This window comes from Carassius carassius, chromosome 49, assembly GCF_963082965.1.
Source record: "Carassius carassius chromosome 49, fCarCar2.1, whole genome shotgun sequence".
NCBI lineage: Eukaryota > Metazoa > Chordata > Actinopteri > Cypriniformes > Cyprinidae > Carassius > Carassius carassius.
The window spans coordinates 20,995,207-21,022,157 of NC_081803.1; the positions used below are offsets into that span (position 1 = coordinate 20,995,207).

A 26,951-nucleotide genomic window follows, 5' to 3' on the forward strand; every position below is an offset into this window, starting at 1 on the left:
TTTGCAGGCCTGGAAATCACAATTTTTCCCTGACATCTCCAGGATTTTCCAAGACTGTGGGAACCCTGAGGGCATTACAGGTAGGTTAGCGATATAAAAGCACTTTGACTGTCCTAAAGCAAGTAAGAAAAAGCAGCAGTGGCAGCGGCGATTTGCTCCAGTAACTAGATTGGATTTTGGTGAGGAGAACCTGAAGAGTCCTGAGGGGTTACATCACGCAAAGTGTCTTGAGAACATGAAGACCCTCTCAAAAACAGCCGATTAGATGCTTGAGCTCATGCAAAAGCCACTCGTGGAAAAGGTTTCGCGAGGTGGACGTGTGTTTTTGCACAAATGTGCATGCCGTGCAATAGCATCACACATTTTACCTAGAAAAACTAGACATGGTAGGCAGGACTACGCCGATGCGAAATGAAAATCTACTAATTAAAAACATGATTAGGAATTTAAAAGAACCAAAAGAAGTGATTCTGGGGGGGGGATATGGGGGGGGAGACTAAACACAAACAAGAAAATAAAGATCTGAACCATTACAAACAGATAAAACCAAACTAAAACACAAAGAATTGGTCCAATGCCTGCCAAAATAAAGTCGTTTTGTTTCTGAAATCGAATAACACAACCAATACAGTAAAACTCAGATTTTTTTAAAAGTGGGAAATTCACTGGATCAACCTGCCTGAATCTAAAAACAGGTTGAGCGTGAAAGTATGTCCACCTTGTCGGCAGGTGTGTGAGAACAGTACTACTGATCACGGTGTCATTCTGCGGTCTGGTGCAGGAGGACGGCGCCACCACTGGCCGGTTTGGTTGGATGCGGTGATGTCTTTCGTCAAGTGTCGTCGTGGTTGGATTCTTGAAGTTCAGCCTTATTGTTCGTGAGCAGCACTGGTGCCTCGAACCTGACCAGTATTACGAAGCTACGAGAATGGGAGAAGAAAACAGTGACTGTTAATAACACAGAATAAATACTATTCATGCAGCTTCTTCAATGCATGTTTGAAGCCAGACGATTTATTCCACCCTTCTGTCCTAACCAGGGATGAAATGATGAAGTGGCCTATCATGTGACGATCTCTACAATGCTAATTTAAGTTTTTGTGCATTTACATTTATTCATTTAGCAGACGCTTTTTTCCAAAGCGACTTACAGATGAGGACAGTGGAAGCAATCAAAAACAACAAAAAGAGCAATGATATATAAAAGATTTAGTTGGTTGCTTGGTTTTAAATGGTTACATTGATTCATAGAAGTTTCTTCTGCTCATCAACGCTGCATTTATTTGATCAAAAATACAGGAAGAAATGTAATGCTGTGAAATATTATCATGATGTAAAATACAAATTTTCTATTTTAATATACATTAAAATCTCATTTGTTCCTGTGATGCACAGCTGTATTTTCACCATCATTCCTCCATGATCCTTCAGAAATCATTCTAATATGTTGATTTATTATCAGTGCTGGAAACTGTTGTGCTGCTTAATATTTTTTTGGAACCTGTTATACTTTTTTTCAGGATTCTTTGATGAATAAATAGTTAAAAGGAAAAGCATTTATTTAAAATGGAAATCTTTTCTAAAAATATACAGTACCGTTCAATAGTTTGGGGTCAGTAAATGTATTCTATCTTTCTTTTTTCTTTTAAAGTAATTACAACTTTTATTCAGCAAGGATGTGTTAAATTGTTAAGAAGTTTATGCAAATATTTATATTGTTAGAAAATAATTACAAAAAAAAATGCTGTTCTTTTTTACCTTTTTATTCATCAAAGAATCCTAAAAAAGTACTTCAGCCAACAATGATCATTCTAATAATAAATCAGCATATTAGAATGATTTCTTAAGGATGTGACACTTTATACAGGAGTAATGGCTGATGGAAAATCAGATTTGCATCACAGAAATAAATTATATTTTAAAAGATATTAAAATAGAAACCATTTTTTTTCTGTATTTTTGATCAAATAAATGCAGCCTTGATGAGCAGAATAGACTTCTTTAAAAAGTCTAAACTTTTAACTAGTAGTGTATGTGTGCGTGTGTGTGTGTATATATATATATATATATATATTCAATCTAAGTATTGTTTATTGTTTGATCATAGTTACTAGTGTAGTTAAGTAACATTAACAAATGAAACATTATTGTAAAGCGTTACCAAATTATTGCCTTTGCAAGAATCTGAAATAAAATAAGTACTAAATTATTAGTATTTAAAATTACTAAAACTAAAAAAAAAAAAAAAAAAACTAAAAGTCGAATCTAATTAAAAAATCTAAAATATAACAATATATAAATAACACTAAAATAACTAAGGCTTTAATTAAGGGTATTACATTTTTTTGGCTTATTACGGACTCAAGTCAAAAGAGAGCAAACTCGCATCTCTAGATAGTTTGTTGGATTTTTTCATTTTTTTTCACTGATTATTCACAGATTCATTCATCTGTAGCACAAACAATGTGTGATTTACATACAAAACTTTAATATGTAGGATAAAGGTTCGTTTGAATCAATAACACCAAGTACGACTACTAGAAATAGTGTCTTTAATTAGTTGTGATCTGCCATGATTGTCACATCACTGCAGCATTAAGTTTTCATCGTGCCTGGTTAGGACGCCGTGTGAATTCAAGACACTGCAGGCATTTTTTTTATATATAAACACTTACACGTGTACAAATGCACACACAAATCAAAGAGAGCAGAAACACGCTCACATGCGCTGAGTACAAACACACTCTGGAAAAATCAACAAACACAAACTGTGATTAGAAACCAAGAATACAGTGCAGAGAAGCAGAAATGGGGCGATGAAGAGAGATGAGAAATGGAGGAAAAAAAAAAAAAGATTGGGCAGAGACGCTTGGAAAGAGCGGCCGAGGAGAACTTCATCTCTTCCAGATCGTTTTACGGCAGAGCCAAACGCAGAGGGAGGGAGAAAAACACAAATATGAAGCGGCTGTGTGCCGTTCCGACTCTCAACAGACACTGAATTTCTCTCTCCAGAAGGAAGTCTAGAAAATGAACTTCTTAAGTGCCTTACAGAGATGCTGCGAAATCAACATAAGATTTGAGAAACTCATGAGAAACCACATGACCAATGTGAAAATAAAGGTATATTTCACTCAGAAATTCAAGTTTTGTCATCCTTCCAAATCTGCGCGAGTTTCTTTCTTCTGTGTAAAACCAAAGAAAGGTTCAGAAAGTACAAGATGCTTGTTTGAAAGTATTTCATGGCTGTCAAGCTCTGAAAAATCTCAATAATAGTAGTCCAACAACATACATAGTCCAACAGTAGTACAACTTGTGCACTACATTACAAGTCATATAAAGTCAAATGATACCTTTTATGTGATGAAAAAACTTATTGTCTGAAACATTTCCTTCAACAGTGGCAGTCAAATCTCCTTTGCACGTCCTTTGCACGTCCATGTTTGAATATGCAAATATAAATTTAAATAAACAAAAAAAAATTTTCTCAGTCACAAAAAGCTATTTTATGGTTTTAGAAGACTTACAATACAGCACATAAATCATATAAACTATTTTTATGATGCTTTTTCACAGCTTGATAGCCTGTGGCCACTGTATGCTTTAACTGTATGAAAAACAAGTGTGGAGATACTTTAAAAACATCTCCATGGAAGAAATTCAGTCATACGGGTTTGGTACAACATGATGGCATTTTATGTGTGTATGCACTAACCCTTCAGGACAAGAACAGTGGAATAGAAAACGATGGCCATTGCAGCTGCTCCTGTAAACATCACAACCTGCCTCCATTTAGATCGATAGAAGATCAACAATTCGACAGAAGAACACTGCTTTTGGAAGCTACAGGCATTGGCCACCACACTTGCTTTAAAAATCAAGAATCTTTTACCTTTCAACTGGAGTCTAAAACCATTAGAACTTGCAGATGAGGCTTTTTCAAGGAGCTGCAAACACCTGCTTTCAATTTGCGCCGTTGAGGCACTATTTTCCTCTGGCCTGAGCGAAAGCTATTGGGCGGTTCAGCCAAGAGTTTGTCTGAAATGACTAACCCTTTAACTCGGCTTCCATTTCTCCACACTTTAGCTGAGAGGAGAACACCAGAAGAAAAGTTAGTTAGCTGAAGAGATGGGTTAGTGGGTGGCGGCGGATGAAAAGAACGAGAGAAAGAATGCACTACGGAGCGGCCGACTCCTCCGCCGTAACTTACAGAGTCTCTCCACCTGCCTTGTGTTACTAAAAAGAAATCAGCTACTCTTCGGCTGCCGTCGTGCCTCGTACGGATCCCTTTTGACGCATCTAGAAACAAAACATGCCATTAGGTGCTATCTTACCGCTTGCTGACCACCAGCTGGAAGGAAAATGTTATGAAACAAAATAGCCAACAATAGAACATGAAAAGCATATTTGAATGAATCTCAAAAGACAAAAACAAAAAACGTGTGTGTGCTTTGAAATGAGGATACAAAGTAGTTGTATTTTTTTATTTATTTTTATCAAATGTAAATTCATGTCCAAGTCTGGTTAAATAAACATTACGTACACTATCAGAAGAAAAAGAAAAACTATTGTATTTTATATTTTTACATTAACCATTTAATTATTACCTGCTGTACTGGAAGCTCCTGACACCAATACGAAATCTTTGTGTGCGCAAACACTTAAACACTGCAATAAAGCTCTTTCTGTAATCAATGTAATCAATATTCTATTTATTAAAGCCAAGTAGTAATCTAAGCAAGTGTTTTAAGCATTTTACATTTATTTCTAAATAACTCAGGGCAGTAATGATTTACACAATATATTTCCATTCATTCTCAATTACCCCCCACCAAACTCACGGCACGTTTTAGTTGGTCTGTTAAAACTCAATGGGCTCAGGGGAGGCGAGAGACGCGGACTCTCGCTGTTACTTTACCTGCTGGTGTAGCTGTTGGACAATGTTTCTACAGAAGAATGAGTGTTTTATACACATTTAATGCTATATTTAGTAATATTGGCGTGGTTTTAGTTTTGTACTACAGATTTTTTAAATCATTCTTTTCTATGAATACTTTTCTCATCCAATATTTTGAGTTTCCCAGCTTTTGAGAAAGACATTTTCATAATGAAACATCTTTACATTTTCACTACATCTTAAAATAATTTCAATATTGCAATGCAAAAAAGAAAGAAAAAGGAAATATTTTAAAAACTTTATTAAATGACTTTTTTACATTTATGTAATAAAGTAATAATCATTTTAATTATAATTTAATTACATTTATTAAAATATACTTACAAATAACTATGTTAAAATTGCAATTAATTAACTTTAAAACCTTCATATGGACAATTGTGCCTTACTGAAAAATGTTACGATTATTTCTTCACACTTCAAGCGATTGATATTAATGGTACAACAGACTCTCTTTTCTTTATTTCAGGGAGAAATATGATGTATTCATGACTCTTTTCACCCAATCAAACCATTACACTCAGCAAGGAGGCACTGAATGGGTTAACGTTGACATAATCCTCACTGGAAACATATTCACCATCATTTCCATAAAAGAGGTTTTGAAAAAATATACCCTGGAAGATTTCTGTAAAGCACGGCAAAGCCAAAGTAAACTTAATTCGTCAAATATTAGTCCAAATACATACTTTCTGCTTGGCAACTGGATAGTACCGGTGTAAAAAGATGTTTGTTTAATATAAAGTTTTACTACATATACTGTTTGCTTTATCAATGCCAGCCTTTACAACTGAAAGCAATTACCAGATGAATAGGAGAAAGATATAACTCGTAACGTGACTGATGCGTTGACGGTTAAGGAATCACTTTATTGGTCTTGGCTAACCATCGCTTAAGAATAAAACTAATAAGCGACTACGCCTTCGGGATTTGGATGAGAATGTACTGATCGATATTTCCCAGGCAGTGAGAAGTTTGTGGTTTTCTTTGGCTGCATGCTGAAAGCGATCACAGACCGTGTCAGAGTTTGGAGAGACTGCGTGCCGTTGGATCGTCATATTTACTGGTTAGAGGAAAGAATCTGGGCCAAATACTATACACTTCAGCTGGGACGCATTCAACAAAAACACACAACTGAAAATAGAGAATATGAGCATGCTTGCCAATGGTGACCAGCTGGAAAAAACCCAATATAGCTCAAATCTATAACCCCTTCAATAACGTCCAGAAGCCAAATTAAATCCAGTGACTACTGACGTCTACAGTCAAATAATGACCCCTGGTGCTAATATCACAGGTACTAACATTTTATTCCACATATAAACGCCCACATTATGCTGTAAAATGTGTACTGTAGGCTGATGATGTACAGACGGTTTCTCAATAGCTCACTGATTTTCTATTTCAACTGTAGTCTAAATTGAATTAAAAGAGACTAAATAAAACTAAAGCTTTCTTTATGATTTAACACAATTTTCTATTGCCTTGTGCTTAGTTGAACACAACAGTAATTGCATTCAACTAATTCTCATTTTCAAATGGAAATGAATCATTCACGCTATTTTAGTCTGAATCATTTGGACAACTCACTAGCTATCTTTATATAATAAGACTTAATCCAGGATTATTAACATTATCTAGAGTATATATATATATATATAGATATAGATATATATATATATATATATATATAGATATATATTTTTCAGCTAGTTGCCACAGCAAGATTTATAATTTTCTTTTAGTTTACCTTGAAGTACTAAAATACCTAAATATTAAATAACTGATTAAAAAAATTTATAATTCAAATAATTTCTCGAATAAAAAAACAACTATATTGACATTAAAAAAAGACGAACACAAAATTACTGAAATCTTAAAAATTAAAGTTTAAAAATAAACTATAAAAATTGAATTCAAAATATTATTAAAAATTATAATGGTATATCAATGATCCTAAAACAACACTGTTAGGAACTAAAATCTAATCAATAATTGAATTTAAATTAGTCTGAATAATTTGGGCAACTTACTGAATCAGTTGGAATGACAATGACAAATAAATTTCCCTCACTGAACCTAATGCAATTATTTATAGTAAGTAATTATTTTCAAAATTAGCTGTAATTTTTTACACTTAATTCAGCCTAATTATTTAAAAAAGAAATGATAGCAATTCTACTAAAGGCAGTGAAATGACACCTTCGACCTTTAAAAACCATTCATGAATGGATAAAAAAAAAAAAGTGGAAAGAACAGCGTTTCATGATCTGTACTGCTGGGAATAAGGAGGTCTGCCAAGGAAGGGTGGGAACAAATGCAATTGAGAAAAATACACATGCTTTGGACCATAATCCTGTGCAAATGTTATTCTCACCTCCTCCAGCTGTCGCTGCGTCTCCTCCTCCATCCGGCGGATGTCCTCCATGGTGAGCTCCACCCAGCTGTCAATCCAACAGAAGAGCTGACGGTGGAAGTTGGTGAAGATTCTCTTCTCTTGCTACAAACGCAGAAGAGATACTGTCTGTTACTGTAAAATAAATATCTCAAAACTCATTCAAAACACACCTTGAGATTTTAAATATGACATGATATAATATGTTGTTTGGACCACTTTATGGAAGCGTTTTTTTTTGATCATGTCAGCATCACATGGGCGTGAAAAAGAGCACTTTGGACTAGAGATGCACCGTTTGACCGGACAGCTGATTTTCCGCATGATCGCCCAGACCGGTGACCGGTCAGTCTCACATCTTTCTGATTCCAAGCCGGCCCATTTTGACATCACAGCCACGCTCACATCCGCATGTAAACCTACATGTCATCAGTATGCGATTTCTTCACTGTGAGCGAAGACACAAAATGTGCAATTTGTAATATGTGTGGGGCCAAAATAAACAGCAGGGAAACCACCAGAGCGCTCGGTTTATGCTTGCACAAGACAAGCAGATTTTTTAAAGTGGCAAGTGGCCACCAAAAACTGATTAAGAATTTACACAAATCACACACAAAGTAACTCATAGAAAATTATACACGCATACTGTTATAGAAAAACTATTATATTTATAATATATGATATAGGTAAGCAATGGAGGTGTAACAATGTTCAAACCAAAGCGAAAAACCGTGATACACCACCCACAGAACATACCCAGCCATGATGACTTTGAAGGAGGGTAATAGGGCTGCACAATTAATAGTACGCGATTAGTCGCGATTGTCATGGGCATTTAGTCAGTAAAGCCGGTTCTGTGATTAGCAGTAAATCTCCATCACCTACTTTCAGGTGGAGCAGCATTTACAACACAGAGCCATAGTTCTCTGACAGGCCATGCAAAATCGTGTTCATAATCGCAGACGATATAACTGTAGGATTATGAAATCGTTTGCGATAACAGCTGTTCGCGTATCTTATCAGTGAACTACGGCTCTGTGTAGTAAATGCTGCTCCATCTGAGAGCACGTGAAAACACCACATTTAATAACATGTTTTAACTCCAAATTCACTTCATAACATCAGTTGAGTGTTTGAAATAAATCCTTCTGTGAGGCGATGTGGCTTCTTCAACAGAATAATTAAGGCACACAATATTCCATTGTATTCTAAGCAGTGATAAAGACTATGTTGATTAGAATTTCATTATAGATATACTTTTTTATGAGGAAAATTATAACAAGAAGAACTCCGATAAACCATATATTGCTGTAGTCGTATGTTTATTAGCCATGTTGTATCAATGAAAGCAATTTAATCTTTCGTTTATTCAGCACTGCAGCTATAGGCATTTCCTGGATTACTTCTTCGGGGCAAATTTGGATTTTCAACGTGAGAGCGCCCTCTGGCCTTCAGATGGAGATTTACTGCTGATCACAGAACCGTGATGGTACCATTAAAGGCAACATGTGCAGAACAAATCTGTCATATAGGCTACATAAAATTATAAAGAGAACATGTCTCTAAAAGAATATGCCATGTTTCAGTGCGTTTTTATGGAATACGTCCGGAGTTATATCTTCATGTCTAGCACAGTCAAGTTCACTTGTGCATATACATATATATACTGTATATACAATTTATCTCAATATCAAGATGTATTTGGTTTAGTTATGCTGGAGTAAAGTGCTACAAACAACAATGCAGAATATTAATAACAATGACTGGGACTGTCATATACATAATATAATGAGAACACTATTATAATTAAACGCTGTGTGTTTTTAGAGCAGGGGTCTCCAACCTTTTTGTGAGTGAGGGCTCCCTGAAGGGATAAAATAGTCTTGAGGGCTACTTGTTTGATATAGGCGCACACACACACACACGCACGCACGCACGCACACACACACACACACACACACACACACACACACACACACACACACACACACACACACACACACACACACACACACAGAGAAGAACAACGGCATAAATATGAAATAGTGACTGAATGATATACTTTACATACTTGCATGTAAAATTAGAAAAGCAACATAATATCTGTGTTAAACTAAATTAAAACGCTGCTCCTCTGCCGCGCGATACGCAGAGAGAACAAGAGAGGTGCGCGCACGAGACGCAGAGCGAGAGAGAGAGAGACAGAGAGGTGCGCGCACGAGACGCAGAAAGAGAGAGATAGAGAGACGTACAGATTCTAAATATTTTAAATTATTGAATTATTTTATTATGTTTTAATGGTATATGAAATGTCACCAATAGTTATTTTCTCATATTATGCCATTATCTTAAAAAAAAAAAAAAAAAATGAAAGATTACAATTCAGGCTATTTATACAACGTGCTCGGCGGGCGACTCAGAGACTCCACGCGGGCTACCAGGTGCCCCGCGGGCACCATGTTGGAGACCACTGTTTTAGAGTATAGTTGCCATGTTTCGCTGTAGGATAGCAGGTATTGAGAGTAATTCTACACATTCCCACAGGTTTAGCGATTATAAAGCAGGCAATTCCCACAAATGTATGCACTGTAGCAGGCAGGTTGAATCCAGATTAGTCATTTTAAAATTTTGAGTGATGGAATTTCACAAACAATATGAATGACTGGGATTGAGTGGTACAGCGTCTTCTCTCACTCTCTCAGAATGCACACATGGCCTCACATCCATAATATCCACTTTGCTCTGCAAGCAAGGCTATTTTAACCCATAAGGCACTTGTGCACTCTGAGAGATGGCCTTCAATGCACTTCTAATGTGATGGTTATCATTTTATTACTTTTTGTTTTGTGAATCATGTAATTTTACTTTAATATGACACCATTCACATTGCGCTACCCCACTCATATGGCATTCATTTTATTTGTGTAAGTCTTACAAAGTCCTAAAAAGCCTTAAATAAAAAAAATCATGCAGATACCCTGTAAAGAGTGAAATAAAATTCCTTCTTTGATATTTGCTCATATTTGTGTTTTGAAAATGATTTCGATTGATGTTTCAACTCCTATCCAGTTTTCTGTACGAGATTTTATATTCTGGCTAGTTCAAATTCATCTCTGGCTACCAGGTATTTTGAAATTCTGCAAGCACTGAAAATAATTCCAATCAAAGTTACAGCAGAACTGTTGTGTGTCTCAGAGAAACACAGCAGTGTTTTGTTACTGAATGAATCCACATTTTTGAACAAACTGACTCAGTGACCCATTCATATCAACAGTGAGTCACCTGCCTTTTTCTGAATGAATCAACCATTTGAAAGAATCGGTTGAATGACTGAAAAACTCAATCATTAATACAGTTGTTTTCTGTTATGTATTGGTGGTTTGGTTTCATATTTAAAAGTATCATTGCATTTTCCCCAACATTTCTTAATTGTATGTTCAAACAAATATTTAAAACAATCTTATAACATTATTTATGCATTTTCAATTTTGTGGTGTAAATGCATTAATGGCACCTTTCAGATTTCAGCATTTAAACAGTCTGTGTAAATACATCTAATGCCACTTCAGATGCTGCTTCTGTGTTTCCTCTGCAGTAGAAAGATGGAGTTTGTTAACACTGATTTCATTTGAATGTTAACAACTCTACAGTGTCTTATTATTCTAACTGAATTATTTGATACAATGTAAGAATATGATATGAAAGATGACAAATACATTTAATAAAGTTAGGTAAAAATGACATCTGTTTTGTTATACAGCAACTAATTTTCAGTTAATTATCTCTACCTCTTTCCAGTCACAGAGCACTTTATTTTACGAGTTCAGTGAGGAAGAAATCCTGTAAAAGTGCAGTTTGAGGGAAATTTGAATGTTTATTAATTTCTTTTATTATGAAAATAAAATTTTGCATCGAAAAAAAAAAAAGATTTTGCTGTCAAATATTGTTCTTAGAAGGAACATCAGAATATGCAGAGAAAGTTGCAATTGGTGCATCTCTTTTTTGGTCTGCTAAATATCTCTTTTTGGGCCCTATGTGTGTTTAGAAAACATGAGAGTGAATAAACGATAAAGTGCTAGCTTGAATGAGCATTGTTTCTTACCTTGTGGATGAAGTTTTCTATTTTAGTTTGAAGGCCCCACCACTTGAACTTGACGGTGACTAGTTTGTATGCACACATACGAGGGGTGTCCGTCTTAGCCAAGAGCTCTTTCTGTTCGGGGAGAAACCACACATTGTCTTTATTCAGAACTGAATTAATAGAGAGTAAAAATCTCTGATAAACTAATTAAATAGAGCCACTCACCTTCCAGTCTGGCCCTAAAGGTCCCCGGCCAGTTTTCTCTGAGTGAAAGATTGCTGGGTCCTCTGCCAGTTTATAGTCCTGAGGGAACGACAATTTGAGTCACTTTTATTTCCTTTATGGTTAATATTTCTCCATACTGCCTGGATTTAGTCAGCAAAGATGTAATTTCAGAATATAAACTATGAATAAAATAATTTCTTTGTTTTTTATTACCAAATACCAGGAACAAAAAAGCAAAAACAGTCCATTTTGATTTCATGTTATCACTGTTGTCAACTACTTTTAATGGAAAGTAGCTAAAGCCTGCTTAAACAGTTGCTTAAATGTCACTAGATGATGGCACGCATTAATTAACATATTCATGACATCACCATACCGTGGTTGCATTCTTTTTTATTTTAACCCTTTACATATGACAAAATCACCATACACTATTCAGCTTTGCCATCACAGGAATAAATTACTTTTTTAAATATATTCAAATAGAAACTGTTATTTATATAGTAATAATATTTCACAATATTACTGTTTTTACTGTATTTTTATTATTTAAATAAACACAGTCTTGGGTAGGAGAAGTGACTTCTTTCAAAAAAATAAATATTTTATGTAATTATTCAACAGTTTTGACTAGTAGTGTGCATATAAAGGATCCCTCAAGATTCGATAGACTTGTAGTTAGGTTAAAAATAAAATAAAATAAAAAAGGGGTCAGTAAGATATTTTTATATAGAATAAATCATCGTAATCATGAGACGCGCTCGATTTGGGAATTCCCACCATTTCCTTCTTTTTTCCCCCTCACAATAGTGCAGACACTGGCATGCTACCTTTTATTCCCTTAAACCTCAGCACTGACTACCATGAACATATGGGAATAAGGACTAACCTAAACCAGGACTGATCCACTTAACTAATTAAAGATATGAAGCATAAAAGCATTGGGCTCTGAGAAGAGCAGTCAGTTCAGCACCCCTCCACAGTGAGCAGGTCAGATAACCAACACACTCCTGCTAGTCAGCACACAACTATGCTGGACTCCAGTCAAATGGACGCAGCTGTATTTATGCATTTGGCACCGTGCCAGAATGAGGTCACATGGAAATGCATTTGGATTTATTCAAAGCAGCTGATGTTTGGCGCAGTTTAGTACACGAAACCGGCCGCTAGTTTGTTTGATCTTGAAGCTTGAGATTTTAGCAGTGATGTCTACAACTTCAAACAGACCAGATTGTTCAGTAAATGTTGTCGCTTAGAGCAGGATCAGGTCTCCCCGTAGTAGTTAAGAGAAAAGAAGAAGCCTTCTTGATAAACTAGTGAACCTTGAGTAATGCAGGTTAGAAGGGCAATGGTCCACACGCTCTAAAGACACGTCACCCTAATCCAGTCTTACGTAACACACCAGCTAAAAGCTGAATCACAAGTCACACACTAGCCAGCCTAAACAGCATGCAGGATAAGGATTAGCATGTCTCAAATCACTGCACACTGGAAACAGTGTGCTAAAACTGCTGTTTCTGGTGTATTTTTTAATGTGCATGTTTTTAGGTTAACATTGCTTCTAAATGACGAGGAATTTGTGACATTGTGATTTTTTGTAAGAACCTAATCAATACTGTAATTATTTGGATCTGCTAATGCTTACAAGCAAATAAACAGTACACAATAAAAGGGGTTGTTTTATCAAGACCGTTTTATGACATGAAAATATGTCTAAACAGTTAAAGCATTTCTGTTCAAAAGTTTTGGGTCAGCAAGATTAGAGTAAAATGTAATTTATTCCAGTGATGCGAACCTGTATTTTCAGCATCATTACTCCAGTCTTCAGTGTCACATGATCCTTCAGAAATCATTCTAATATGCTGCTCATAAACATTTATGATTATTATCAGTGTTGAAAACATTTGTGCTGCTTCATATTTTTTCAGAACTGTGATACATGAAATTTTTTTGCCATTATTTGACAAAAAGATCAAAAGAACAGTGTTTTTTTGAAATAGAAATCTACTGTACCATAAATGTCTTTACTGTCACTTCATTTGACAATGTATACTTAGGTCTCTTTCAAAAACAACAAACATCATACTGACCTCAAACTTTTTGTGCAGAGAATATTACATAAAACACAATATTAAACTAAATGGATAAATCAGATTTTGCAAGATTAAGATTATCTGCATCAGCCGATAAGTGTTTATGCATGAGCGATTAACAGAAGCACTAAGGTTGAACATTAAATAAATAATTCCAATGGACTCATTTAGTCATTCTGCCAATTATTTTATCCAAAAGGGCCTTACAAATGAGGAACATCACATGCAACTAGGCTACACCATAACCTCTAATGCAAAAACATCTTAAAACGTTTGCTGCTGAGGGCGGAGCTATGCAAATTAGTTGCAACTGGTTGGGTATCCATAGCCCATTTTTGAGTGCCAGCAGGGATGGACTGTAGGCTTCATATTCAAAAAGGGTATTGCTACTAAAAGGCACAAAGAATAAGTTCAGAGCATTTCTAGACTGATGTAAAGTGAACTCACTCCAGGTTCGACCTGAGACCGATCGGCTATATCGATATGCACAACCTCCACTGTCTTCCATGTGGTGGGATCCAGATCATGTACCTGGTATTTGGCACAAACAAACACAAAAATCAGCTTGAGTATGAGATTACAGATGGATTCAGAACATCATATAACAAAAAAAAACTTCTCACTCACATTCTCTAAAGAGCCTGTGTCAGGTTTGTGCCACGTTTCAATTTTAATCATGAAGTCATCTTTCATGTATTCATTCTGAGGAGAAGATGCAGTGATGTTTACATTCATGAAATGTAGTTTTATCACAAACAGCAGCATGAATTCACTTTAAACTGTGGTCTAACAGCACATGCAATGCAAATATTCTGAAGTCCAGCGACTTTAGAGCGATTCAAACCACATATTTTTAAACTGGCTTTAATGTTGGAGGGAACAAGTTCCTAGAAAACAGGAAGTACGAAGGCTGTACTCCAGTTTCTACGTAAACTGGCATTATGATTGGTGTGCTGAACTAAAATAAATACACAGTGTTCCCAAAACATATTCAGGCACTTTACTTACCCTCAAGACATCCAAGATGTAGATGAGTTTTTTTGTTCATGGGAACAGATTTGGAGAAATCTATCATTCCATCACTTGCTCACCGATGGATCATCTGCAGTGAATGGGTGCCGTTGAATGAGAGTCCAAACAGCTGATAAAAACATCACAATAACCCACACCACTCCAGTCCATCAGTTAATGTCTGGAGAAGTGAAAAGCTAAAATAATCCATAATAACACTTCCTCCAGTGAAAAAGTCCATCTCCTGTTGTTCTCTCACATCAAAATCCAACCACATATTTGTTTCGAGCTGTTTTAGACTGTTTCACGTGTAGACAGTGCTTGAGCTGTGTTTATTTCTCTCCTGATTCAGACTTTTTTTTCCAATGGATTATAGGCTCATATTTCAATCCAGAACCATTGGTTTGAAGTTAAAAAGGCCCCTGATGGATTTGTTTCTTACAAACATACAGCTTTGCACTTCTCCAGACATTAACTGATGGACTGGAGTGGTGTGGATTATTGTGATGTTTTTATCAGCTGTTTGGACTCTCATTCTGACGGCACCCATTCACTACAGAGCAACCACTTGTGAGCAAGTGATGTCATGATACATTTCTACAAATCTGTCCTGATGCACAAACAAGCTCATCTATAGCTTGGATGGCCTTTGGCTTTAAGTCACACTTGCCTGAATGTTATCGCATACAATGACATAATTTATTTAAACAGAAAGACAACACGTGCACTTTACAATCTAAATTTTTGGCAAAAACAAGTTTGAAACTAAACAATAAAGACATGCAGATACAGACATTGATTCACACACTTACAATGCATCTAAATACTTTTTAAGGTAACTGTGTCAATTCATACCCTTAGAATCAATGAAATGTTTGGCTCGATTAAAAACAACTTTTCCATTGATGCAAACTGCAGGCACTTCATAGTAAATGACCATGCACTACAGGCTAGTATACAGTCATAAAAATAGCTAGTTTTCGTACTTACAGTCACAACTGAGGAGAATGGAGCGGCATGCAAAAATAAAAGAAGAAAAATAATCAGGTGAAATAATAAACCATTCATATTTCCACTGTCAAAACAGACCAATACAAATGTGGCCCGAGACATACTCCGAGTACATGAATGCAAAATGCTATAGCGTCAGAGGTCAATAATGCAATTCAAGTAAGCACTATATTATTAGTGCATCAGACTCTACAGTTCTCTTTCAGTCATCTATTTAACTTAATGTTGGTAAAAATAAAAACTTTTATGTGACAAGCTATCAAAAAAAAAACAAAAAAAACAACAACAATACAGTTTAGCTCTGTATGCTTTGGTTGAGTAATCATGTCTGCGTTTGCATACTTGCTGAGTATGTTTCCAGCCTAATTCTTTACCAAACAGCACAATGTGAGAACTTTGAAACAATCAAAAAACACTCTATATGCATGACATCTGTGCCAATATGTAACTCATTACATATTGCTCTATGCAATAACAATATGATAGTGATGGATCGTGTGGTATAACAGATGAAAAGGTTTCCACTCACTCGTACGACAGTATGGATAAGCATTCCAGGCTTTTTCGTGGAAAACTAATGCCCCCTCTGGTGCAATCATCTTCACAAAGCCCGGCACTTTACTAGACAAATGCAAAACACAAGAGCAATGAAGCAAAGTCAGAGTAATTATTTACAGCTTTGCATTAAGTTGAATGGTTTGTCATCTGATAATGTGCTGCAAAAAAACTAGAGATGTGTCACATATGACATTACTTAACCGTAGGTGGTGTTAGTATCAAGAATTAAAAAAACACTTCAGCAATTACAGAAAATTACTAACGTGATTAAAGTACTATTAATACTATTAAAGTTTGGTGAACTTATCTTGGTGTACAGAATAAAACTAAGCCATTGGCTCTTCTTTACCTCTTTAAGTGGTAGATTTTGTGTGTGTATTGTCCCTTCTCGCCCTCCTTCTCATACGGTTCGTTCTTCAGCACTTCAATGCCCTCTCCACCACCCGTCTCGTTTTTACTGGCCTCAGCCACAGAGAAAAGCTGCCCAACTTGATACTGCAACGGCAGAGAAAAAGGTGAGGTTTGATAGATCAGATGCTACAGATGATCAAAGCAAAACCACACTTAAAACCGAATCAAAGGTGACTATTAACCTCTCTTATGAACCCTATAAACACTTTATGAAAATCAAAAACTTTAGTTTAGTCCAGGACTATTATAGTTAACTTAAACTATACATGTATTCCTTGCAGTGTTACTTTATAGTATAGTTTTTCCTTGACCATTTATTTCAGTTATATTGGTATATCAAGTCAAACTAAATTAAAATGAGAAATACTGCCTTGACAACAAGCTGAAATAAAAAGTTTATTTTATATCATTATTTTATAATTATCTAGACCAAAAAGTAACTAAAATTAAAAAAAATTTTTTTAACTAAAATGTATTCAAAATATTAATAAAAACTGTAACAGTATCTCAATTATACAAAATAACACTGGTTTAGTCCGTGTCTTCGTGATCATAAATATGCCAACCTCACACCTAAGAAGTCATCTTAGAAAGAATTTGATCTTTTTTTTTTCATCTTACCTGTTAAAATTAAGTAAACACCATAACTTTAAACTAGCGGTGTCACATGCATGAATACACAAACCCTACATACTTCATATAGGAAACGCACTCAGATCAGAGTCTGTGGAATTTAACAGCTCTCTTATAATTAAAATATGTCGCTTCCAGCAGTTCCAGACATGAAGACAACGCTTTGCATTGTGTGACTGATTGATGCCTTAGAGCAGGGCTAGTCAATTATTTTCATTTGAGGGCCAGATTATCAAATTGAAATTTTGAAGGAGACCGGGTGGGGTGGGGTGGGTCATCCCAATGTATATATATTATTATTATTTTTTTCTTAATGGGTCACAGACACTTATCCATTCTATTAGTTATTTAATACTAATTTAATATTCTATTCTTATCAGTTAACGGTTAACATTCGAATAACGAGCAGTGAATGTCAGGCGGGAAAATTAATCGAAATGACCATCCCTAAAACAAAACAAAAATACTACTATCTGAACTAATATTGAAATGAAAATGGAAAAATATATATATATTTAAAACTAAACCAAAATAAAACACAATAGTATCTTTATTAAACTAAGATAACACTACTAGACATTTAAAAGTCAAACCCATAAACTAACAAATTACAAAAACAAACTATAATTTTAACTAAAACTCAAATAAAATAAAAACAAAATAAAAAACCAAGTCAAAATAAATAGAAAATGGTGTCTTCCATCATCTTGGATTTATTTCTCACTGAGCTTGTTGCAGTGCATTCTGGACTTGCATTCTGCTAAAAGCATTGAGCGTAACTATGATGCCATAACATGCATGCACTGTAGGAAGCTCACTAGATTATAGAACGGAGCCCTAGAGTGTGTTTTTCTCAAAGAGGATCCTTGTATCGGTGCATCACATAGGAAATGAATATCTGCAACTCAGATCATCTAAAAACTGTCTGCTTGACAGCTTCACAAAAGTATTCTGACTGTATGCTACAAATCAATGGTACCCTAAATGCAAAAAATCAAACAATGCCAATCAAGCAAGCATCAAGATTGCTTCTCTCAAAAGATCACAAGACTCAAACGTTCCCTGAGGGTGAGTGTGTTCTACATGCATGACATGCTTTATCTCGTCCTTGTTGCTCTGATCAAATCCTCAACATGCCAGAAGAGTTCAAAACGCTGGAGTTTTGTGTGAATGCTGTGGTGTTGAACTCTAGAGAAACATCAGATGCAGCCGCCTGATGCTGCTGGTGGTGTTGCTAATGGAACTAATAACACATTAGCGTTATTAAACCACAAGAAATGTGGGTCTCCGCTGGTTTTCAAGGTCAAAGTAATGCGGCACATTTACAGTCCATTTTTAACTTATTAGGACTTGGGGGTAATTGTAAAAAATGTACTCACCTCTTCCACCGAGCATGGCAAGACCACACGACTGAAAAAAAAAGAAAAAAACTATTTGTTTAATAAAATAAAAAATAATTAAATAATTATTTAAAAGAACAACATTATACAAAAAAAGTTAAAAAAAAAAAACATTTTAAAACCATGAAAAATCTTACTGTTCAAAAACTTTTTACTGGTAATGTAAGCTGATTATTCTTATAGATTGAAACAAATGTGCTTTAGCCAGTATAAAGAGTATGATACGTGCTCTGAGTTGCTGCAGTGAGAGAAAAAAACATGTTGCTGGAGATTGTTAATTTAAACAATGATCGATCATGGAAATGATAGAAAATTGACATCCCTAGTTTATATATTTTATAATATGAATAAAATGTGTTGATAGCCAATGAGAATTTTACACACAGATATACAGTATATTTAATTATATATATAAGTTGTATACATTTTTTCAACAGTAGTAGCAGTATCACATACACTCTACTAAATAATAGTAATATTTCTAGCACAATACCTTGACACTGAAATGGTAATGAAATGGTAAAATGCTTGTGAAGTGACTCAGAACAGTTCTGGTGATGTTGTGTTTATGTGTTTATATCCTCACTGAGACGGCAAATGCTGAAATTACTGCAAGCGTCACGCACTTCAGTCTATGTAGTAAACAAACCATTCATTCATTCACACAGAGATGCGCAAAACATGCAGGATTCATATTTCAACCAAATTTTGCGGCTTAACATTTACAGATACTGGTCCATATGGAGATTTGATTTTATTAATTCATGCTAACTTTGACAAATTCCATGACTTTCCATATTAAAATGTAAGCTTCATTTTCATGACTGGATTTGGAGATTCCGTCCGCGTTTTCTGCTTCGCGGAAATCATAGCGCTGCATGCGTCCAAAACCGGGTTGAGCGGGTCCTCCGTACCAACGGTACTTAAAGAAACCTGGTACTATCGCATTTTCATTTTCTTAGTACCGACTTGGTACCGAAGTACCGAGTCTTTTGTCTTTTGACAACACTACATCAAAGTAGTCCATGTGACATCAGAGGGTCAGTTAGAATTTGTTGAAGCATCGAAAATACATTTTGGTCCAAAAATAACAAAAATTACAACTTTATTCAGCATTGTCTTCTCTTCCGGGTCTGTTGTGAGTGCGTTCACTGACGTGTTTTCTGGCAATAACAATGATAACATGTCAGCAGCATCACTGCAGTGTTGTGAACGGAGGTCTTATGGGTTTGGAACGACATGAGGGTGAGTCATTAATGGCATCATTTTCATTTTTGGGTGAACTAACCCTTTAAAAAAAAAAAAACCTGAAATAGTTTCTATATTACTCAACTACTCAATATGGAAACTCCCCTGTAAACCTCATGAGGCTGAAATTTCTACAATCTTGCAAAAGATTGACTTTTTCTAGTACATTTCACCATTTAAACCTAGTAGAGAAACGGTAGAAACTTTGGAAGTGAGTTTTCTGAAAAACAACTCATGCAAACCCGTTGCATCGCTGCTCAACGTGACTAGGGCTGCTCACATTTGCATACTCTTAAAGGGTGGATACTCTGAGTCTGAACCTTCAGAGAAGGTTAAAAGGAGCTGGACTTCATAATGTGGCACATTGTGACATAATCTTGATCCGATCTCTCAGATTAAAGGCTATACAGCAACTGTTTTCAGACATGTCATGTCCTGTGCTACAAATGAGAACCTAATTAAAATGTGATAACTAGATCCCTAGAGAAAAGAAAGATAAAACCTGATAGGAAACAAGAACAAGTTGGAAATTAATGACTGCAAATTGACGTTTAAATCCAATTTAGATGCATCAAAGAATGTCTAAAACTGAAAATGCCTAAAAATAACCAAGTCACACGAGTGAATAAATTAGATTAAGTGGTTAACAAGGCAAACCAAACGTGTTGTCAAGCCACAGGCTAATTTGTCAAAGTTTAATCAAAATAGATGCTGACATTAACGTGTTTAAAAGCATGAACTTTAGGTCGCTGTGTTCATTTAAATGCTAAACTAAATTAGTCTTGTTATAATACGTTGACAAAATTTCTTATGTAAATGTTAAAATATAATCTAGAAAGTTTTACTCAGATTGACTCAAAAGTTGGTGGATTGTCAAGGTGTTTTGCAGTCATTAATACACAACCGGCAAAACAACAACAAAACGGCACTAAAAAGCGAGTTTTTACTACAACGTGACATTTTTTGTGATAATAAATCTGCTAAAGTCAAAGTCAGACACTTGAGAATATGAACTGTATGAATAAATTATTTTTTCGTTATTTGCAGTCTGAGGGAACTGTCAGATTTGGTGTCGTTTAATCTGAACGGCTAATACCAGCTAGCAGCATTGCTACATGCTAGCGCGGCTAAAGCTGACTGGGCCTCATGTGCGAGTCCACCTCCGCGCGTCCACGTTTCACTCTCCAAAAGTGGTCAAGAACCAGCAGATACGCATTTACACATAAGCGTTTGACTGAAAAGTTGGAAAAATAACACTTGTACTTACTATTCCTTGATGAGCACCATCTTCTCTACACCGGTAACGGCTACGCGCGGGCCTGCCGACGTGATGTCACAAGCCACGTGACTCCGCCCAATGCAGCTTCAGAAAGGATTTACAGAATCATAAACCGCTAAGCTTTCGGAAATAAATAAATACAATTATGTGTGATTTTATTCATGTAATGGATTTTATCCTTACACAAATTACTGTACCATGAGAATGGTATCAAGTGACACTTTAGAATAATAATAAAGTAAAAAACTACAAAATAACACAAGTGGGAATAATAAAACATGAAAAGGGCCGTGTCAATCTCTCTTATATTTAAGCTGCATATGTTTGATGCTTTTTCTTCACTATCTGCTCCATATCATGGACTTTATGTTTATGATTATGGATTTTACACTTTCATCCAAAGTGACTTGCAGTGCAGACAAAAAGGGGTTTTCGGTTTAATACAACTTTATTTTTATGTTATTATTATTTTAGTACATTAGAATAAGTCTTATTAATTCATTCATTTATTTATTTTCTGAGCAAAAAAATTATAACTATCACACATTTTAACCATGATTCAGAGAAGACTCCCACTAAAATGTAATTGAGTTTAACCATAGTTTATATAGGCCTACCAAAAACTCTTGTCAGGCATATTTCTATAACAACAATTACCATTACATGACATTAAAATACTATTTATGGATAACAGTGCAGCCCTAAAATACTAATTAATTGTCATTTTACATTTTTACCATTTTTTTTGCCACTATCCTTCAAACCACTGGGCTTTACCCATTTGTTTTTAATAATTTAAAGCACAATAAAATGTTACATTTATGAATATAGTGAATTTTAAATCAATATAAGGATAAAATTGCATAGAAATATGAAAACAAAAATAAAAACCTATTTGTAAAGTACAATCATTATACATTATCATTAAAAATACTGTGGAAAGTGATTTGTAATAAAATAGTTGGTTATAAATAATTTATTATTATCATTATTTATTTGATTGCTTGCTTATTTACAACCCGAATTCCGGAAAAGTTGGGACGTTTTTTTAAATTTTAATAAAATGAAAACTAAAGGAATTTCAAATCACATGAGCCAATATTTTATTCACAATAGAACATAGATAACGTAGCAAATGTTTAAACTGATAAATTTTACACTTTTATGCACTTAATTAGCTCATTTAAAATTTAATGCCTGCTACAGGTCTCAAAAAAGTTGGCACGGGGGCAACAAATGGCTAAAAAAGCAAGCAGTTTTGAAAAGATTCAGCTGGGAGAACATCTAGTGATTAATTAAGTTAATTGATATCAGGTCTGTAACATGATTAGCTATAAAAGCTTTGTCTTAGAGAAGCAGAGTCTCTCAGAAGTAAAGATGGGCAGAGGCTCTCCAATCTGTGAAAGACTGCGTAAAAAAATTGTGGAAAACTTTAAAAACAATGTTCCTCAACGTCAAATTGCAAAGGCTTTGCAAATCTCATCATCTACAGTGCATAACATCATCAAAAGATTCAGAGAAACTGGAGAAATCTCTGTGCGTAAGGGACAAGGCCGGAGACCTTTATTGGATGCCCGTGGTCTTCGGGCTCTCAGACGACACTGCATCACTCATCGGCATGATTGTGTCAATGACATTACTAAATGGGCCCAGGAATACTTTCAGAAACCACTGTCGGTAAACACAATCCGCCGTGCCATCAGCAGATGCCAACTAAAGCTCTATCATGCAAAAAGGAAGCCATATGTGAACATGGTCCAGAAGCGCCGTCGTGTCCTGTGGGCCAAGGCTCATTTAAAATGGACTATTTCAAAGTGGAATAGTGTTTTATGGTCAGACGAGTCCAAATTTGACATTCTTGTTGGAAATCACGGACGCCGTGTCCTCCGGGCTAAAGAGGAGGGAGACCTTCCAGCATGTTATCAGCGTTCAGTTCAAAAGCCAGCATCTCTGATGGTATGGGGGTGCATAAGTGCATACGGTATGGGCAGCTTGCATGTTTTGGAAGGCTCTGTGAATGCTGAAAGGTATATAAAGGTTTTAGAGCAACATATGCTTCCCTCCAAACAACGTCTATTTCAGGGAAGGCCTTGTTTATTTCAGCAGGACAATGCAAAACCACATACTGCAGCTATAACAACAGCATGGCTTCGTCGTAGAAGAGTCCGGGTGCTAACCTGGCCTGCCTGCAGTCCAGATCTTTCACCTATAGAGAACATTTGGCGCATCATTAAACGAAAAATACGTCAAAGACGACCACGAACTCTTCAGCAGCTGGAAATCTATATAAGGCAAGAATGGGACCAAATTCCAACAGCAAAACTCCAGCAACTCATAGCCTCAATGCCCAGACGTCTTCAAACTGTTTTGAAAAGAAAAGGAGATGCTACACCATGGTAAACATGCCCCGTCCCAACTATTTTGAGACCTGTAGCAGAAATCAAAATTGAAATGAGCTCATTTTGTGCATAAAATTGTAAACTTTCTCAGTTTAAACATTTGCTATGTTATCTATGTTCTATTGTGAATAAAATATTGGCTCATGTGATTTGAAAGTCTTTTAGTTTTCATTTTATTAAAATTTAAAAAACGTCCCAACTTTTCCGGAATTCGGGTTGTATGTATTGTGGGCTTCACCCATAATTTTTTTTTTATTTATGAAGCTATTATAATCATTCCATTTTGTTATCTAGTAATATTAAAATGAATAGCAGACCACCACAAGGGAGTAAATTAAACTTTTTATTGAGATCATTTTACTGAGAAATGACTGAGATATGTCTGTATGAGAGTCCACATATGCAAAATCTCTGTTAAAAAGACACTGATTCACTGGAGAGCAAGAGAACCCATGCTGTAATATTGACACTCAATTCACATAGAAGTCATGTCAGGTGCATCGTCACCATCTCAATAAAAATATGAAAATGTTTTTTCAACTTTTTTTGTGCATGGTTTGCTTCTTTAACAATATAAAAACGTATACGTAATACTGATTGCAAAACGTTGATTTAATTTACAAAACAAATAACTGTAATAACAATTACCATCCATAATAATAATAATAATAATAACAATAATTATATAAAAAAAGAAAAAAAAAAAGAAATCAGTCAAAGCCGCATCATTTTCACTAACACAAACAGCGAGCTTTTTTGTCTTTTTTTGAAATACCATTTTGGTATAATCTCTTCTTTTTTTGTCTGACATGCCTTGCGCAAGTCTAAGATCAGTCTGCATATATAAATGGTCCTTTACAGTGTAGTTGGAAGCATAAGGATTATATGCTCTCTGCACGGAAAATAAAACAGTAGGCAGTTTGAGGCTTCTGGGAATGTGCACTTCCTCACCCAGACTGTCCTTTTCACTGTTTTCAGGAGTTATAAATACTCAAGAGAAGCCAGTGACACAGAATCTCAACATTTAGATGAAGGGAAGAACCGTCCCGGCGAAAGGAACTTGTACCCATTCCCTGAAGGCAGTCTGATGGGATGCGACCCCGGACTGCTGCTTGTGGAAGCCGTCGGAGAAGGCGCGACTCTTTTGGGATCGATCTTACGATGGCCGTTGGGTGGATTTCGGTGCTCGAGTGCCAATTCTTGGCCGGGGGTATCCTGTCCTGTCACGCCATGCCGGGGCGAGAGGTTCAGAAGGCCCAGGACATCTCGTTTGGCAGTGCTCAGCTTCCCACCGCGAAGTGCCCGCATTGGTCCCGAGTGCTGCTGTTGGGTCGCGCTGGCCCAGAAGGTTTTGAGATTGTGGATCGCTTGGACTTTTTCATCAATAGCAGCCAATCTGAGTCGGTCGATATCCGGGGCGTCCGCCGGACTGGAGCGCGTCGAGCCCGTCGAGGAGTAGGACAACGCGGGAGAGGGTGCGCTGCCAGCCGGAGACTGGTGGCCCGAGCTGGGTGAGACGTTGCTGGGCGAGCGGGAGATGTGGCCGCTGTAGGGCGAGCTGGGATACTTGAGTTTAAACTGGGCATGACTGTCAGTAGTTGGGGACGGTTGGCTACCTTCCTTTAGGGACGTCTCGGACGTGGCAGGGCTGTTGTATCCTGAGCTGACCTTCTGTAGGGATGATGTACGGGAAGGCGGTTTGGGGCGTGTCGAGAGTGGAGACGACTGCGCCTTGATGCTTGCCCGGCTACTAGGGCGACTGAATGCGCTCGTCTCCGATGAACGGAAGGCAGACCCTCCGCTGCCCATCCCGTCACCCAGCGGGATACTCCCAGTGCTTCTCTGCAAAGTCTCGACGGCCCGCATGTGGCTTTGCGTCTCTTCCAGGATCTTCTGTGCCAGTTCCTGTGGGTCAAGAGCTGCTCCGGGCGTACGTTCCTCTTGGGACTTCACAGTGCTGTCCGTCTCTGTGCTGGACTGATCGGATTCGCCCGTGTCGGAGCTACTCACCTTCCCGACCTTCTGGAAGGGCGAGTTGGGACTGGGAACCAGGGTGGCTTTGACAGGGGACGTTGGGGTGCTGACGCTTCCCCTGGAGGACACGGACAATGCGTAACCCCTGCCTGTCCCGCCGCGCACCGCACCTCGATGGTTCCTGTGGTTTGTTGGACGAGGGAGAGTGTCACATTGGCCACCCAATGGCTCGCTGCTGATTATACTGTATCCTTCATACTCTTCATCATCATGCCCTCCCACAGCTCCATGTGGAGATGAGCGGCTGCGGGGCACCGACGTGTGCCGGTGGGATGCGAAAAGCCCGGCTCCACCTCGATGCCTCTCTAGTTCCTGCTGCCGCGAGCGCTGGCTGATAAAATCAGACGCGCCTTCGGGACGGGACAGGAAGCTCATGGAAGAGGCGATGGAGCTCAGGCTGTAGACGGAGATGGCATCAGATGCCAGACTGTCAGGGCATGGGGGGGAGAAGGGAGGGTTGGGGTAACCCATAGGCAGCTGGTGGGACACAGACTGTGCCGAGGCCAGAGACTCCAGAGACGATGAACTGTCCAGACTCAGACGCTTCGGCAGCTCAGTAGAGTCTGAGGAGAACATTAAGGTGCAATTATTATAAAGTCAAGTGTTATATGTTATATAAATATAACATATATATATATATATATATATATATATATATATATATATATGGGTGTAGAAATGTAGAAATTCTATAGCCAGTAAAAATAGTAATAGTGATTATTTATGGCATGCAATTAATGAAATTATAATATTAATTTAAAATAGCAATAATTTTTTATACTCAGTTTATATGTCAAGTAATGAATTACTATTATTACAAATAATATAATTGTAAATAATTTATATTTTTACCTATATAATAGTGATAAATAATTTATTAGTACCACTAATAAAGTTATGCATAATTATATAATTAACTTTCTTCAAAATAATGAATTAATATATAGTTTGTAAAATTATTACATCACACTGCATTTTATTAGTGTAGCATGGATGTATAATGGAAATATAGTATACATATATTTTTACCTAATTTTTTGTTTTGCTTTAGTCATAGTAAACATTGTTTTTTGCATCATTTTATTCTGAAAATAAATAACATGAATTTCCATAAGCATCATTAAGATTATTGTAAAATAGTTTTTATGTTAAGAACTTCATGCCTACTGATATATAAAAAATAACAGCTTCTTTGAGTAGACTTAAATATTAGCTCCAT

The 26,951-nt window shown here is 36.5% G+C and overlaps 2 protein-coding genes across 4 annotated transcripts in view; both read right to left on the reverse strand.

The window, feature by feature from the left end:
- Window positions 1-2: 2 nt before the first annotated feature.
- Window positions 3-21,365, reverse strand: LOC132132930 (phosphatidylinositol transfer protein beta isoform-like). Its single transcript, XM_059545501.1, has 11 exons — window positions 21,288-21,365; window positions 18,752-18,782; window positions 16,678-16,823; window positions 16,300-16,391; window positions 15,750-15,757; window positions 14,376-14,450; window positions 14,196-14,279; window positions 11,656-11,733; window positions 11,452-11,562; window positions 7,332-7,454; window positions 3-920 (listed from the first exon to the last, which is right to left on the reverse strand). Exons 1-11 carry the CDS (start codon window positions 21,305-21,307, stop codon window positions 870-872), a joined length of 819 nt encoding a protein of 272 aa, XP_059401484.1. The 5' UTR covers window positions 21,308-21,365; the 3' UTR covers window positions 3-869.
- A 2,663-nt stretch (window positions 21,366-24,028) lies between these two features.
- LOC132132242 (tetratricopeptide repeat protein 28-like) overlaps window positions 24,029-26,951 on the reverse strand; it is a 254,837-nt gene continuing 251,914 nt past the window's right edge. For all 3 annotated transcript variants that reach the window (XM_059544582.1, XM_059544581.1, XM_059544583.1), the window contains one exon: window positions 24,029-26,295. In XM_059544582.1, coding sequence (XP_059400565.1) covers window positions 24,716-26,295 — 1,580 coding nt within the window. In that variant the 3' untranslated portion in view covers window positions 24,029-24,715. The remainder of the gene's footprint in view (window positions 26,296-26,951) is intronic.

Excerpts from the sequence above, each read along its gene's own strand:
- LOC132132930 (XM_059545501.1), bottom strand. The coding sequence starts at position 21,307 with ATGGTGCTCATCAAGGAATA. Across the intron at positions 11,563-11,655 it reads CTTTAGGGCCAGACTGGAAG|AAAGAGCTCTTGGCTAAGAC; the intron begins GTGAGTGGCTCT and ends CTCCCCGAACAG. Across the intron at positions 7,455-11,451 it reads TAGAAAACTTCATCCACAAG|CAAGAGAAGAGAATCTTCAC; the intron begins GTAAGAAACAAT and ends CTGCGTTTGTAG.